At 33.7% G+C, this 16,688-nt stretch overlaps 1 protein-coding gene across 1 annotated transcript in view; it reads right to left on the bottom strand.

Annotated features, from left to right (window-relative positions):
- Positions 1–13,506, bottom strand: part of MUC19 (mucin 19, oligomeric) — a 154,241-nt gene extending 140,735 nt beyond the window's left edge. Inside the window, exons 1-7 of the mRNA XM_057704185.1 lie at positions 13,404–13,506; positions 4,822–4,872; positions 3,799–3,858; positions 2,973–3,201; positions 2,110–2,227; positions 1,614–1,674; positions 1,290–1,387 (exon numbers count right to left, since the gene is read on the bottom strand). Coding sequence (XP_057560168.1) covers positions 1,290–1,387; positions 1,614–1,674; positions 2,110–2,227; positions 2,973–3,201; positions 3,799–3,858; positions 4,822–4,872; positions 13,404–13,506 — 720 coding nt within the window. The remainder of the gene's footprint in view (positions 1–1,289; positions 1,388–1,613; positions 1,675–2,109; positions 2,228–2,972; positions 3,202–3,798; positions 3,859–4,821; positions 4,873–13,403) is intronic.
- Positions 13,507–16,688: the final 3,182 nt, after the last annotated feature.

Raw genomic sequence — 16,688 nt, forward strand, 5'->3', positions numbered from 1 at the left:
CAATTTCAACCTATTTTAATTACCACATAGCTTTTTTCTATCTTAACTATGTTTGTTTTCAGAGGAATATAAAAGCTACTAGCAAGCAAATACACAATTTGCTTCAGTTAAGACCTAGGACAACTGATAACATCCTCCAGGTGAGGTATAAAATTAAGTGAAATGAAATCTTCAAAGATTGTCTTTTTAATCTATTATTCTTTGTGTACTTTTCTCACTAGATTACAGGTTTCTTTGGCACAAGAAATAGAACTTTATAATCTCTGGGCTTAACACAATATCTTGTACACAGTAAGTTCTTACTAAATACACATTGGCTTTAACATGAATTTGTATACTCATTCAAGCTAACATTTTTGAGCTACCAGCAGTAAGTTCTCGCACATTGTACAACTACCACAACAGTAAAACATAATTCCTGTCATCACAGAGCTCATAATCTCATAGGAAATGTGAGAAAAACATGAGAAATTTTTATAGCTCACAAGTACCAACGAGTGACATAGGGTAACAGAGGAAAGAGAAAGCAATTCTAACTGCAAAGATCAAGGAGCATTTCACAAGGAAGATAGCAGATGACGTTAATTTGCTTTGCTAGAAGATGACAAGATGGTTATAAACACAGTACCCATTGTCAATAAAACACAAGTCTATTCTACCTATACTATTCATACACATCTTGGTCTTAAGAATTTTGTTCTAGATTGAAATAAGAATATGTGAAAATTCCTTCAGTCGTCAAATGAATGCAATCCACCAAATTCAACATTAAGAGAATTACACAAGAGCAGAAAATTCAGTGTAAATGATGACTATTTTCAAGTGGTGTAGTCAAAAAGATTATCTGTAACTTTTTCAGAAAGAAGGTAAAGTATACCGGAAATGACAATTCAGACTGGCTATCTGTAGCAAAAGTAAGGGAGTGAGAGCAAAAAGCAGTTCTTAGGAAAGTACTACAAGAATTTCTACACTGTAAGGGTCAAGTCAGTCCTTTTTAAGAGATAATCATGTAGAGGTGAAGCATGTCAGTTTACAGAGCAACTAAAACACTGTTCAAAGGAAATTAGAATTGTTACACTCATATATAGTAAATATCATTAAAAAATACTTATTTTAGCATCTATAGCTAGACTAAAGCAGAGAAACAGACCACAGGGACATTGGAGAGGAAGCAGTTGCAAAACTCAGAGAATAAGATCTGAGTGTTAGAAGAGGATGTCGGCTATTCAAATTGAAACCAAAGGGAATATTGCTGAAATCTGCTATTAAATGAAATATAAATTTCTTACATGCACTCCATCTTCACAAACTTGATAGCTTTTAGTAACAGCTTTGGGACAATTACCAGGAATTTTACTATTGTCAATGTGCTCACTGATATCATCTCCTTAAAAAGAAAGCAATGTTAACTTAAAGATATTCATTATACATGTACACTATTTTCAAGATAAATATGGACTTGAAAATATAAATATATTTTTTTATTTTAACAATTTCTCATTCTTTAGACAAATGCAAATTGTTAATTGCTAGATTTATCCAAATATGAATAATTACTTTATAATTTCCTTTTGGGAGGCTATTTTCTGAGACAAAATGCATTGAAATCTTACCTGGAGTGCTGTTGAAGTTACCACAAAGACCACAAGTTGGATATTGCTTGTGAAGAGTAAGCTTTAAAAAAAATTACATGTATGTTTATAAAATATTGAAAATATCTCAAGACAAAGTTTAACCAAACCAAAAGACAGAGCCTCTTCATGTTCAATTTTACCTAAGCTGGTTACTTAGGAACATATTACAGGGCCTTTTCTAAAGGATCTGGATTTATAATTTGGAGAGATCCTGACTTCACTTCTTACTAACTGTGTCTTTGGGTCGATTATTTAACTTTTATTGAATTTCCTGAGTTCCATCATCTGTAAAATAAGATTAATAATATTATGTACTTAAGGTATTTTAAATATTAGATAATGCTTAGTACAGTGCCTGATACATAGAGATTTCTCAACAAACCTTAGCTCTTATTTTTCTTATATTGCATTATTTTTATAACTGAAAGTAAAGAACAAAGGCATAAGACTATAAGAAAATCATAGATGGACTTACTGAGAGTTTGTTATTTTTGTCCCACATTAAAGACAGGATTCCTCTACGGCTATGCAGGACATTATGTTCTCCATGTTTTTTAATGTGAATCAACTTATTGTCGTATGGTATCTGTACACTGAAAAGTACAAAATATAAGTACATATAAACAGTAAGGACAGTATTATTACATCACGTTTTTTCTGATAATTCATATTTCTATATTTAGTATCATAAACATAACACTGCTAGTAAATTTTCAAGTTTCTTTTTCTGATCATTTCAGAAGAAGAGACATAGTGGCTGTTTTTCCAATTTTGGAAAGATGTTTAAGGAACAATGAATAAATCTTTGGGGCTTTGAAGAAATGAACAAGAAGAAACTGGTTCAGTATAAGAAGAAAATGATTAAATAATTTGAAATGTTCGCAAGCAGAATATCATGCCTGATTTTCTTATTCTGAAAAGTATTCAAATACGTCATCCCTTCCAAATATAAACTGCTACTTCTAAAAACAAAGGCCTAAGTTTCAGTGTATTCCAAAACCTCAAATTTTTATTTAGCATTAAACATAGAAATGAAAATTGAAATATGCTGTTAACAGTTTTACTGAATATGCATGTTGCCCCAAATCTGGATACTCAAAATAGTCAAATAACAGAACTACTCTTTTTTTCCCTACCTTGTTACAGGAATAAATATAATATCTGACAAGCCCACATATAGCAAAGTCTTATACATTTAACAAGAATTTATTATAAATATCAATATGAGCACCAAAATAGGAGAGGACTCTCTCTTCCTTTATCAAACATTTTTTTTCTTTTTGCTCAGGTTACTCCAAGTAATTCTATAGCCTTTATTCAAAATACTACGACATTTACCTTTCTCCATTAACTGAAATGGTATCACCAAAAATAGTGATGTCATTACTGTCAATTATAATCATTATTTCTTCAATCTCGCTATTGTTGTTTCGTTTGATCTCAATGTTGAAATCTCCTCCAGATTCAACGCAGTGACGGCAGAAAGTATACGTGCATGAAGACTCAAAGGAAAAGACACGGCCATTGAAAGCTTTATATGCTCCTTTGCCCCAAGTAGAAACTTCGCCTACAAAATATTTAGAGTAGAATATTCATTATCATCTAGAACAATTAATGTAGCTTCTAGTTTCAATTCTTCAAGTGTTCATGTACCAAGAAAAGAAATCACTGACAGGTACTATTCTCACATCCACCTTAAATCTGTACATTTGTTTCAAAATGTGCTAAAAGTAATACCTGAGTCCTTGGAAATACCCAAAGTTGGCTACTCTGGCTAAAACAAAAGCAGAAAAACATCTTGTTTCCAGTGGAAAGGGGAAATTGTCTCTACTGTGGGAAGGGATATATGGAGGGAAGCTGTGGTCTGTTTGCTTGTTTGTTTTGCTTTTTGAAGAGATCGTCTTTCTAATGTTGTCTGAGTGGGTTACCATTCAAATGTAAAGAATTATATTATTTCTCTATATACATATAAATGTGTATTTACATATTTATGTGTGTGTATATATGTTTATGTGTATGTTTGTGGGGGGGCTGTGTAAAACAGATAGAGGACAGGGAAAATTTTTTAAACCTGTTTCAAATTTTCGTTACTTTGAAACTTCATAAGGTATTGGCTGGCTTGGGCATATAAATATAGATATAAAGCAGAGTCATTTTTACTTACCAATAATTGCATTTGTTTCTGAGTATTTCGGAGTTGCTTCTGGAACATGGGTTCCTTTTTCTATTCAACACAATGCATACATTACTTAAATTTCAAATATATATTGACTTTAAATACACATGATATTTGGTCTTCTACATGGGAATTTAAAAGTTGGCACTGATGGCCATCGGTGAGGGTTTTTTATCCCCCACTGAAACAATCACTGTCTCTGAAGCCCATATTTTTTCTTGTAGTAATCAGCCACAACATGTTCAGAAATCATTAACAGTTTACTCACTTTGGGTCATGTACAACTAACAACATACACCACATCCCTTACAGAACTATTTTTTCAACTTCAAAAACAGAACTTTGGTAGCCTATTTTTATTGGAAGATCCTACCCAAACAGACCCAAAATATATTTTATTAAATCAGCCTACTGTATAGTACTAATAACTCAATTATCTGTATATAAAACATCAATTCTCCTGATCAAAGGGAAAAATTCATAACCTTGAAACTTTGTTTCCCATGATCATTTATTTCCAATGCGCTGACCATTTTATGTAACCAAGTAAACACATGAAATCTTAAAGCAAGGTCTAAAAACAAGCAGAATAGAACAGCAGCAACAATTTTAAAAAGTGAACATTTTGATAGAATTTTAAAGTATTTTTCACAATGCCGTTTATTATATATCCTGAGGCCACTTCTTTTTATTACAGGTTGTCTTTACCCAGGTTGAGTGGACATAGATTAAATTCTTAATTTATTTATGAAATTGTTCTTTAAATACTATGTCTAAAATGATAAAGGGGGAAGTTGCATTGTTTTATTTAGGTTCTGTTAAGATACAATTTAATCTTTCTTATTCAAAAAATTGTTTCAAATATCCAATCAGTCATCTAAATTTTAGTACTGGAAGGGAAGAAGCACTTAGAAGTCCAAAGCTACATGAGAAGCACATAATAATATCAAGTCCTAGCAAATCAATAACCAACAGGACATCTTAAATGCTGAACATTAAAAATCAAACTACCTGGAGTGCTGAGTGGTCCAGAAGTACTGTTGTCAGATGAGCTTGTGACACCTATTCAATACAAAATGATTAGGCTGTTTCTGTGTATAATTTTATGTGGGAAAATATGAAAACAAATTTTTAGATCTGATGTATAAACCATAAATCCAAGTTTGGCAATGGTAATGCTAGCAGACTTAGAACCACATGAAGCTGTATAAGAAAAAAATATTATCAGCTCAACAACCTGCTGGAGTAACAAAATTATAAGCCTCCCTACTAAATGAACTGACGCCAAATGAATTTATTCCAGATCAATTGCCTTAAAACTTGTTCAGGCAAAGAGAAAAAGGTTGTGTAGACAGGGTTCCAAGTCTGTTACTCCCATTTCAACCAAACTTACTCCCACTTTGAATTGTTTTACACTTGGGAAATCTAGGTACCGTTTCAAGATTTCAATTGAATAAAGGATACTTCATTCACAAAAACTGAAAGTATTAAAATCACTCATCTAGATGAGTGGAGACGTTCAATTTCAAGATATCTAATATCAAGAGAGATTAATGTCAAGAGATCCAGAACATGCCATTTCAAAAGCACTAGATTTACTAGCATTAGACACACTGCTGGAGAGGACACTAGTTAATAAAAGCTTATCATCTGATTTGGAAAATTGAAAGCAGTTGAAAACTGACATCCAAATAGCAGAAAAATCTCAAATTGGTAAGCACTCCACAATAGAAAGATAAGAGACAATTATTTCTTAGTACAATTTCTCAGGAACAAAACCTAAATTTGATTACCTGGGCTAATGGCAGCAGATCTGGGATTCAGAATTTTAATGTCTCTTAAAGACTTTGTATCAACTGTTAAACAAAATCAGTGACAATAAATAATGAGTGATTTCAAATATCTCAGTTTTATTAAAGTTTTGACCCCAAAATGTATGTCCAAAGATTAAGAACAACCCAAAATAAAACTATTATTTCTGACTTGGTGACCTAAATGGGAAGGAAATCCATAAAAGAGGAGACATATGTATAAGTATAGCTAATTCACTTTGCTGTACAGTAGAAACTAATGCAACATTGTAAAGAAACTATACTCCAATAAAAATTAATTATAAAAAATTTAAAATTAAAGAAAAAAATTGTTATTTCTGTATGACTGAGTCTTTTTTTGAACAGATTCATTAACAGTCAATAGTGACTGAGATCAACCATTACTACACTACACTTTATTTCTTGCTAATTAGATTTCATTTTTTAAAATGGTATTAACCCTAAATTTGAGTTCTAAGTAGGACTGTGAGTATTTTTCAGAACACCCGTGTCATTAGAAGTGGATCTACTGCCCACAGTTCCATGGTTATCTTGTCTAGTGGTTCCCAAGACTTCCAACACTGCTAGCGCCATCAAAATAGTTCCCATAGCATAATAAATGTTATTTTAACAATGTGTACCGCAAATTTCAACACTAGTTAATCTCATGTTTCCATTAAGTGGAAATAACACATTTTATGAGATTTTCAAAAAGGATGGATCTTATTTACTCTTCTTGGGAAAGGAACTGCCAAAAAAAAAATACTTTAGCCACCAACACCAGATGCAAGATACAAAGTTCAAGCCCAACAAATCAGCTGCCAGTCTTCAATTTAAGCAACTCTAAATCAATTCCACATAAAGGCAACAGAATCTAATAGAAAAGAGAAATAAATATAATTCTGCTCCTCCACCCCACCATGTGCAGAAAAATTACGAGATCAGAGAGGAGAATATGGGTGAGCTGTGTGGAAGAGGGGATTTTAAAAGTAATGGTGATAAACAAGTTATGTTGTCTAAAACTGATGAATATATAAAGTCCTACAGTGGCCTATGGATGTCTTTCTCAAATATGTGAGTCTCTGTCCCATTGAGGAATGAAAGCTGTGGGAGTAACATAGCTCTGGAGTTTGTCCATCTTTATGTTGGGTGGTTGAGTGGTTGGTTGAGTCTTCCTTGCTTAGCATTTTTATACATCCAGTGCAGCTCTAGCATTAGAGACCCTCAGGTCCCCCCTCAATGAGACATGGAAGGGTCCCTGAGAGACATGGGAATAAATCCAATTTCTCACAATTTCAGAGGATTTTCAGAGAGCTGTGGAATTACAAGAGTTCCCTTGCCTCACTCTAACTTCCTGAATGAGGACATGGAGAAGCTCTTGAGATGGCACTGTGACAGAACCTAATCAGTCCTGTTTGTAGTTATGGGGAGGTGATGTCTCTGTGAGATAGCGGAACTGCTGCTTATTTTCAGTTTCTGTTTTACATCAAAGGAAATATTTGCCAATTACATTTTATTGTATTAAGGTTGTAGAAAGAGAGGTAGAAAAAAACATATAAAAGTAATCTTGGGCTATTGTGATTGCTGTGTACATTACACCAGAATCAAATTAAATCTATATTGATACTGGCAAAAATCGTCATTAGATGTAAGAAAAATTCCCTAAAAGTAGTCTTGATTTCCTGTGGCTTTATTTTTCATTTGGTGGAGAGGGAAACCAAATAATGGGTAATAGTGGCCTAGTTTCCTGCTGGACCAAAATAATAGATATTCAGTTGCCCAAAGGGATCTGTAGTGAAACTACTGGAACTAGGATCGATTTTAATTAAAGTAAATAGCTAAGGAAATAATTGCAGAATTCAAAATAAAAGCATGTTCTGTTGGTAAAAATATAGGAAAATAAAACTTTAAATCTACATTCACATTTTTTTCATAGGTTTAAGAAATTGTTAAAAAGCAAGTAACCAGCACAGTTTTCTATTTCGAAGGTCACCACCTTCATAAATACTGATTAAATATTAGAATGGCTGGCTCAGATTATACTAAAACATTCTACAGTATGTTTGTTTGTATTAATAAGGAATATTTCAAATGTTTTAATGATTTTTCCATGGAGGATATGTCCTGTCTCCAAAGAAAAGCACTGCCACTCTATTGTTACTTAGCATAAATAGCATTAAAAAAACAAAACAAAATAATTTACTTGATTTGCTTTCAGCTATTTTATCATTTGAGGAGAAAAGGGGAGAATTGCTGCTATTAGTAGCTTTTTTGGCAAATTTGCCAATGGAAAGTGCATCTTGATTGCAGCCAATTCTTGTCCTGACCAGTGTTCCCATATACTGAGTTCCCATATACTGAGTCAATACTCAGGAATGAATATAATAATTATCCATTGACCATAGTATCTTAATACCCCTCCAGACCAGCCCCGTAAAAGAGAATGGCTGCAAAGTCTTCCAGCCAGTTTATAGAGTCACTCTAGATGCATGAATTAGAACATAGCAAAATACAATTCTTAGATGACTGAAAAGGTGCTTCAAAGCATTAATTATTATTCTGTTGGTGAAATGTAAAAGTTTTAGTTAAAAGAGTTTTTCATGTGACAAAAAAACTGTATAAACTATAATCAATATGAATCAAATGGCTACAATTTTTATTTTACAGCTGGATACCAAAACTCATGTACACACAACTTACAGATGATTCCAGGGTTGTTATTATTATGAATCAAGGTGAATTTTCTTCATATTTAAATAAATAACATGTAAATTTGCAAGCTTGTAAAGCTATAGTAAGTATAGCAGAGTCAAAAACACACAATAAGAATGAATACTTTAAAACAAATGTCATGATTTACATGCAAGCACACATAATAAGTAAGATTTAGAGACATCAAAATATTTTTTTCAAATACATCAAAGCATTGGTCTCCAAAAGAATTTTCTCAATAACTATATGAATAAAATATTTGACAATGGCAATAGAATTTTGCAAAAAGTTACCAGTTGATTATATATTCAAAAAACCTGAAAAAAACCATTTGAGGTAACGTTTTTATTTTGGGACTTAGTGGATTGCAGGTTTCTTTTCTTTTTCAATGCTCCTCTATGCTCTATAATTCACAAATTTCCTAAATTCAAACTGACTACATTATTTAAATAAAAAGTTAAAGCATATGATCTGATATTAAGATAAAGTTTTAGAAATTGGAGCTCTTCTGGGAAATCTAGGACTTATGGTCAGCAAATATACCTCAGAGATATAAGCACAAATTAAAACATAGAGCACGTTAAAAGACAAATGTGTTCTGATAAATTGTTGCCAAAACTAAATTGTGCATAATTACACAGACATGCACACATGCACACACACACACACACACACACACACGTAGCCAAAAGATAAGAGAAAATGGTTTCCGGATAGGGTTTGGGGACCCTCAATATTGTCTCTAAAGAAAAATTATACAATAACATTCCCCATATAGGTTAAATACCTGGAAAATTTTAGCTATCTGAAATGTAGATTGCGATCCAGAGTGATCCCCAAATCCCCTTGCAACAAATAGAGATGTCACAAAACCCATGCATGAAATTTTCCCTTCAGGAAAAATTCCTTGGGGTCTCACAGGATTTTGAGGATGGGACAAATGGGAAGATCTTGATCAAGAGTACTTCCAATTATAAGATGAGTAAGTTTTGGGGATCTAATGGATAGCATGGTGACTATAGTTAAACATTTTGTATTATGTACTTAAAACTTGCTAAGAGAGTTGATCTTAAATTTTCTCACCACAGACACACACACAAAATAATTGGGTGAGGTGATAGAGGTGTCAACTAACTTTACTGTGGTAGTCATTTTAAATATGTACTTGTACTGAATCATTCATCACATTGTATACCTTAAACTTACATCAGTTATATCTCAATACAGCTGGAAAAAATTTCTGTGTTTAAAAAGTAGGCTCACTGGGACGGGGAGGGTGGGGGGGACTCGAGGGAGGGTGGGGGGGAGTCGAGAGAGGGAGGGAATACGGGGATATGTGTATAAAAACAGATGATTGAACTTGGTGTACCCCCAAAAAAATAATAAAAAAAAAAAGTAGGCTCAGAATACACTTTGCTATCTCAAAGTGAAGATTAATTTCTGAAAGATACTGACCTGAGTTTAGCCTATAAAATAGGGCTTCCCCATCTATAAAAAATGAAAAAAAAAGTGAAAACAGTTAGATCATTTTATATTTCTCTATAGCATAATTGTTAAGACAATGAGAATAATTGTTTCCATTCTTCTTTTAAATTCAGTATAAGCAATTTACTTTTTATACCTAATCACAATGTTATTTCAATATTAATTTATTATTTTGGAGCTTTCCTATTTAATAAATCTCATCTATGTAGATATAAGTAATACATTTACCTATCAACACACTAAGTTTTTAATATTAATGCATTCTTGGGAATATACGTACCCAAATAAACTCACAAATTAACAATAACCAATATTTACACATTTTTCATACTATCCAAGCCTTTTACAGCTGCCAATGTGAAGTTTATTTTCTGATCTATACTTCACTTGATTTTATTTTCCCTAAACATTTTCTGGTTAACGTGTTCATAAGCAAAGAATTAGACAAAAAAGGGAAGAAAAGACAATTGTACAGATTTTACTCTACTGAGAGGACAAAATAGCATGGGAATAAAATAAGAACTGATTATGCATATCCATTGTGTGCCAGATCTACCTCTTGTATCACTGAAGCTTTTTTTCCACTTAGCCAGGGAACCATGTATTAGTTTTCTTTCTCTATATACATTTATGGTTGATTAAACAATACAAATATTTCTTCTGACTGATTCCATGGATGCCCTGTAAACATCTGCCTTCTCTATGTTCCAGTCCTCAATTCTCTACCATCCTGTAACCTGCTGAAAATGAAGGGAATCTGTTTGGATCATAAATCTTATTGACTAAGAGCAACAAAAATTCACTTCAACTAAGGCAAGTGTAATTTCTGCAAAGAGCAGTTTTCCAGGTATATTTCTTACTTCTCACTATGAACTCATAAAAAATACATAAAATACCTGAATTTTGTCAATAAATAACCAGCCTGTGGAAATCCTATTGAAATATTTGTAATCATGTACCAGAATTATCATGGCTATCAAGGAATTTACTTTAGAAAGATTCTCCAGTTCTCTGGCAAATTTAACATACTTTAACAAATACAAACACATTTTGTTGTGATAAATCATTTAATAAATACTTTGAAATGTGTTTTGTGATCTGTAACTGACATAAGAAATAGATTTATGCAAAGTATAGGCAAAGAATATTTATATTTATATAAAATAGAAACAAAGATTATAGCAAAGTGCTGTATAAGATTATAAAAGTCATCATTACTTAAAATAATCATTTTGTAATGGTCTATTAATTTCCCAGGTAGCTGGATTGAAGATAGGAATGTTTTCTCTTAATCAAAACAAATAATTGTATTCCTCTTTATTCTGGTTTCTCACAGAGAAGTAAAATGTTTCCTACTCCCAAATTTAGAAAATAGATTTTAAGTTTATATATAGAATGAATCTCCTTTCTTTTGCAGACTTTTCTCCTTATATTTGGATGTTATTGTTTTCCTGTCCTTTTCAGAAACAAAACTAAAGGGCAAGAAATACATTTATTTCTAATGATTTTTTTTCATTTTGCTCAATTTTTAATTAAAATTCATTAATGAACTTATCTTTCAATTAATTCTAGAAATTAATTACTTGACTTTCTAAAATATCCATAAAAGTTGTTAGTTTAAGAAATATACTCCCTACAAAATTTTCTTTTTGATGATGAACCAGTCTTTTAATTGGTGATGCTTTCATGACTTGTGAAAACTGAAATTACCAGTGTGGGTCTTTAGTCTTAAGGTAGATGCAAGTTCAAGACAGAGTCAAAAACCTGTTTACTAATATTTCTAAGCATATAGATGCAAATATAGATATTGCCTTAAGACAGGCTTGTTAAAGCTGAAATAATATCTAATAAAATGAAAATCCAGCTTTCTTACTTATCCTACTCTTGGTGTAGGAAAGATTTCCCAGGAGGAAAAATATTTGAAATATAGAACACCAAACATTTAAACAACTATATGCATGGATCTATCAAGATATGGAAAGATTTTTTAAATTAGTCCCTTACCTCTATAGAAGATGCAAAGTGCCACAACCAAATACAAAAATATCAACCTCATGGTGGTGATTTGGGACCTAGAAACAGAGAACAGTCATTGTGGAGAATCAGATCTGCAAAGGTCCCTCTAACTGAAGTTTTTATACCCACTCATACCACTGTCTTTCATCACGGGCTGGGTGTGGTAAAGTTACTGATGACAGGACAAAGGTAAATGCCAGAGATGAAATCCATATCAAGTCAGTTTAGTGTCTTATTTCTGTGACATCCTCTGTCTTGAATCAAGTCCAGCTCACGCCAAACCCAGACCGTGCCTTCTTGCCGCCCTAGGCAAACAGCAAAGGCAGGAACTAAAAGCCCCAGGATTAAAAACCAAATATGCCAATGATAGACATTTATCTGTACTCTATCAATCATGACAAAAGTCTTAATACCTCAAGAAACTCAAATACTGTGATTAAATATTGTAATTGTCTCGCCCTTAGCAACAAAATGAATTTTAAACACTAACCTACCTTGAAACAAAGAACTCTTTACTTACCGATATATTAATAGCTATTTCCTTAGAGCTATCACATAGGCTATATGTATAGGTATAGACACACTAAGACATATTTAAGTGCCTTATGGTTACAGTAATTGCTTTATTACTCACAAGGATACATCATTCTCCAATAATATACATTTTACCATGAACTTTATAATCAGATATATAAATAGAAGATGCATGAAAATGAGAACATCTGAAAAAATATTTTAGGACAAAAATTAAATTGAATAGAAAATGCCATCCATGAGTTACATATGTAGGTGTTCTGGGGTAGCGGAAGGAAGTTCAAATTAGGGTTTAAGAAGAAAAGATCCAGCCTGTGCTAAGCAGGGTAGAGAGGACTGACAATTAGAGGAATCCCTGATACTGGTCAGCCAGACCTGAGAAACAGAAGGGCCGACTCCTTGGTTTTGATGATGCCATCTGCTTCTCATCCACTCCCAGTCACTACCAAGGGACGACTTCAGTAGCCAGAGGGAAAACAGTCTTCAGTTTATTCTCTCCAGAAAAGCAGAAGAATCCCAAGAAAGGGAAAAAGGAAACAAATATCCTTTGCCGTCCCCTTTATTCACGCATGTCTCCACTACTCTGAAGGAAAAAGTGATGCCTGCCTTCTTCGAGGGACTCCTTAGTACCTCCTGAAAGCTGATACTTCTGTGCTCCCTGCTTCAGAAGATCTCCTTAGTCTACTTGCTGAATTTTTAAATCGTTTTGAAAGCAGGCAGAATTCCACAGATTTAAATATTTAAAATTCATTTTCCTGTTTAAGGTAACACACTCACTGAAGGCCAGGCATTTCTTAATCTGACATCAGTGAAAGTATCAGAGTTTTCCCTGTGGGGCAGAGACATGGAGAGTGGACAAACAGGAGACACAGGAGCACTGAAGAGAGGGCTGTTCATGCCATGCACAGAGAGGGAGGTAACGAAGGACTGACTTCGCCAACCATAATTATTCTAAAACCCAGCTCTGATTGTTTCAATAATTCACAAATAAAGACTGCATTGAGGATTTTTCTCCAACACAGAAAATAAAAGTACAGTTAAGACGAGCATTGCCACCATTAACACTGCCATTCATGACATCCTTTTCTTTATCATACGTGACTTCATTGTGAAGGAGATTTGGTCCCAGAGCACCCATTTTTCAGATTATCATTAGGACAATCATTTTTTTATGTGCTTGACTGTGGGCTTAGGTATGTAGAAGGCCAGAATGAAACACCGAATTACTTAAAGGCTTTGGGGGGAACTAAGAATACACAGAAGATAGAAATTTTCTGTAAGTAATGTTCAGTAGGCAATCCGATGGAAGTTCCAAGAAAGGTAGGATTTCTTTTAGCTTGGGAGAATCAGGGACAATTTCATGGTTTCATAGTCCAGGGGCTGGACCAAGGCTTGGACGTGCAGAATCAGGGAAGGATTCCAAGTGGAAAATGAATTTTGAATAAGGTCAGATGCAATTTCAAACATTGCAACGTCCTCTTTCCAGATCACTTCTAGTAGACTGACTATAACAATCTACTGGTTCCCACTCAGAACTATAATCTATTGAGCCTATTTACCTTTCATTCACCCTCACCTCCCTCAACAATTCAAGTACCTTCTTCCTTGGTTTAAAGTCTATGGTCAATCATTATCATTCCCTTGCATGAACCTTCAGTTCCCTTGACCCTCTCTATACTTACTTGGCAAAACCACAACCATGGCTTAAATTTAACTCTTTCCTTTTCCCTTACCTATACCAGGCAGATGAACATGACAGGGTAAAATTACATCGTCCTGCTATCTTGTCTCTCTTAAATTAATTACCCCAAGTGGATCCTTAAGACAGTCAGTCGGTTATATTTTGTAGTCCATTTGCTTTTATGCTCTTCTGCTTCATATTTTTTCTCCTCCCCAATAGCCAATGTCTCCTTCCCATCCTCCCTCTCATCAATGACCTTACCTCCAAATTTACTAGGAAAATAAAAGCCATCAAAAGGGAAACTCTCCAGCCCTACATAAATACGCCTGCTTGTGTTTGTACCCTGAACTCTGAGAACCTTCTTATTAATACAGATGAATGCTATGTCCTGCCACCAAAATTTGACCTCCCATTTGTGCGCTAGATTCCCTCCAGAAACATCATGCCGGTAACTTGTTCATCTCTATCTGCTTCATCAGGGTTTCCCTTCTCTTTTGGATTACTCCCAACAGTATAAATACATGCTGTTATTCGTCTTTATGAAAACAATGACTAAATATAATAAAACAAACAATTTTATGGTATCTGAATTTTACCTCAAATAAACCTGTTATTTTTTAACTGTTGAACTCACTTCCCTCCCAGCTCTCTTCCCACTGCTCCACTGCCCTTGAAGGTTAAACTTCACAAAGGAGTTACCTGTGGTCACTGACTGCAGCTCCTGACTCCTCGTTCTCTCAGGAACTTACTAACTTCCATTGTCTTCACTCCAGCACTGCACACAACGTGCTGTTGTCAAGGACACGGGTGATCTTCCTTTGTGAATCCAATGGTCAGATTTTAGTCCTTATTTTATGGACCTCTCAACTGCATTTAACACAGTTAATCAATTCTTCATTTCTGGTACACCTGACTCCTGCGATTTCCAGTTTTTTCCTGCTTCATTTGTTACTCCCTTTTATTCTCTCCTGCTGATTCCTTCTCATCTACGAGACCTCTTAACACGAGGGTCTGGAGACTCAAATCTGAATCTCTTCTTTTTTTCTAGACATTTTACTTTCTTGGTGACTATGTATTTACAAGGCCCTACTCCATCAGCCCCAACCCTGATCTCACCTCCTACCAGCTGGCTCTTACCCTCTTTCCTCCAGCCTCAGAGGCCTCTCTGCTGTCTTTGGTGAAGCTCACCAGACAGAATCCCATGTCAGAGCCTTTGCATTTGCTCTTTCTCTCCCTGGAATACTCTCTCTTCGGCCATCCACAGAATGTGCTGACTCCCCTCATTAAAACTGGAGTTTTAATGACATATTTGCAAATAGCTAGCGTCCACTTCTACATGTTACAATTATTTTCCTCCAAAATGAGTCTTTTCAGGGTTATAATTAAAGCCTTAAGAATTAAAGCCTCTTTATATGTAAAAGACTTAAATTATGGATAATTTGCATATATCTTAAACAGATGTCCAGAAAGATGGTTAGATAACATAATTATTTGTCACTATTTTTACACTATTAAATTTAATATTAATTAAAATTGATATTTTAATTTCAAAGTAAATTAAAAGCACTTTTAAATTTCTTCTAAGTTATTTTATACTTTACACAATTGCTAATTCTTCCCCTAAATACCACTCCCTCACCTCATAAATGTTTGCTCAGATGTTACCTTCTCATGGACACCTTCCTAAATACTTTAAATTACAAACCTCACCCCATGGCACTTCTTCCCTCTCCCCTCTTTCTGCTTGATTTTTTGTCTATAGTTTTTATCACCATCTAATGTGTATATTTTGATTTAATCTGTTTAATACATTTAACTATTGTCTGTTGTTAGTTCTAGAATGTAAATTTAATTAGGACAGGTATCTTCATGTGTTTTGTTCACTGCTGAGTTCTAGTACCTAGAAAAGAGCCTGGCACATACTAGGTGCTCAATAAGTATTGAATGAATGATTTAATGAGTAATTTTGTTGGGCTTAAAGGTAAACACGTTAAATAATAATGGCAATAATAATCACAATTAGAAGTTAGTACTGAAGCTATTTATATTAAGAGATTTAATTCAACATAATGTAGCAGGCATTGAGTTAAACACAATGTACTAAAATAGGGAAGATATTGATGGTTAAGAAAATGTTCCCACCATTTGAAACTTCTAGTCCAGATTCATTCTCAATTAATGACACAGGGAAAATGCTATACTAGCAGTATTATAGTTTTGTTTGATTTCACCAACTCAGATTTGCCTTGTAATGAAAAATCATTACAAAGTTGTAATATGTTTCCTAGAATTTTTTCACTATAAAGTTAATAACCATAGATAAATTTGGTTTACAGTGCAACTAAAAGTCAAGATGACAATAAAATGCCGGTAAACTGTACTTATATAGGTGGTCTTAGTATGAGTTTCTTTTCAATTTTCATTGAGAACCAGATAATTCAATGATTATGTATGAAAGCATGTAAGCTACAAACCACATTTGTCTGACCCTAGTGCCTCTCTTCTTCTCAAACCACTCCTTTAAGAATTTCACTTCAGGTTATTCTTTTTTACCTTCTAAGATTTCGAAGTATCCATTACTGATATTATAAGAGGAAAAGTATTTTTAAAGGAATTAAAACTATCAACTTAGCAAATGT

The sequence above is a fragment of the Hippopotamus amphibius genome, chromosome 12, assembly GCF_030028045.1.
Source record: "Hippopotamus amphibius kiboko isolate mHipAmp2 chromosome 12, mHipAmp2.hap2, whole genome shotgun sequence".
In the NCBI taxonomy this organism is placed as follows: Eukaryota; Metazoa; Chordata; class Mammalia; order Artiodactyla; family Hippopotamidae; genus Hippopotamus; species Hippopotamus amphibius.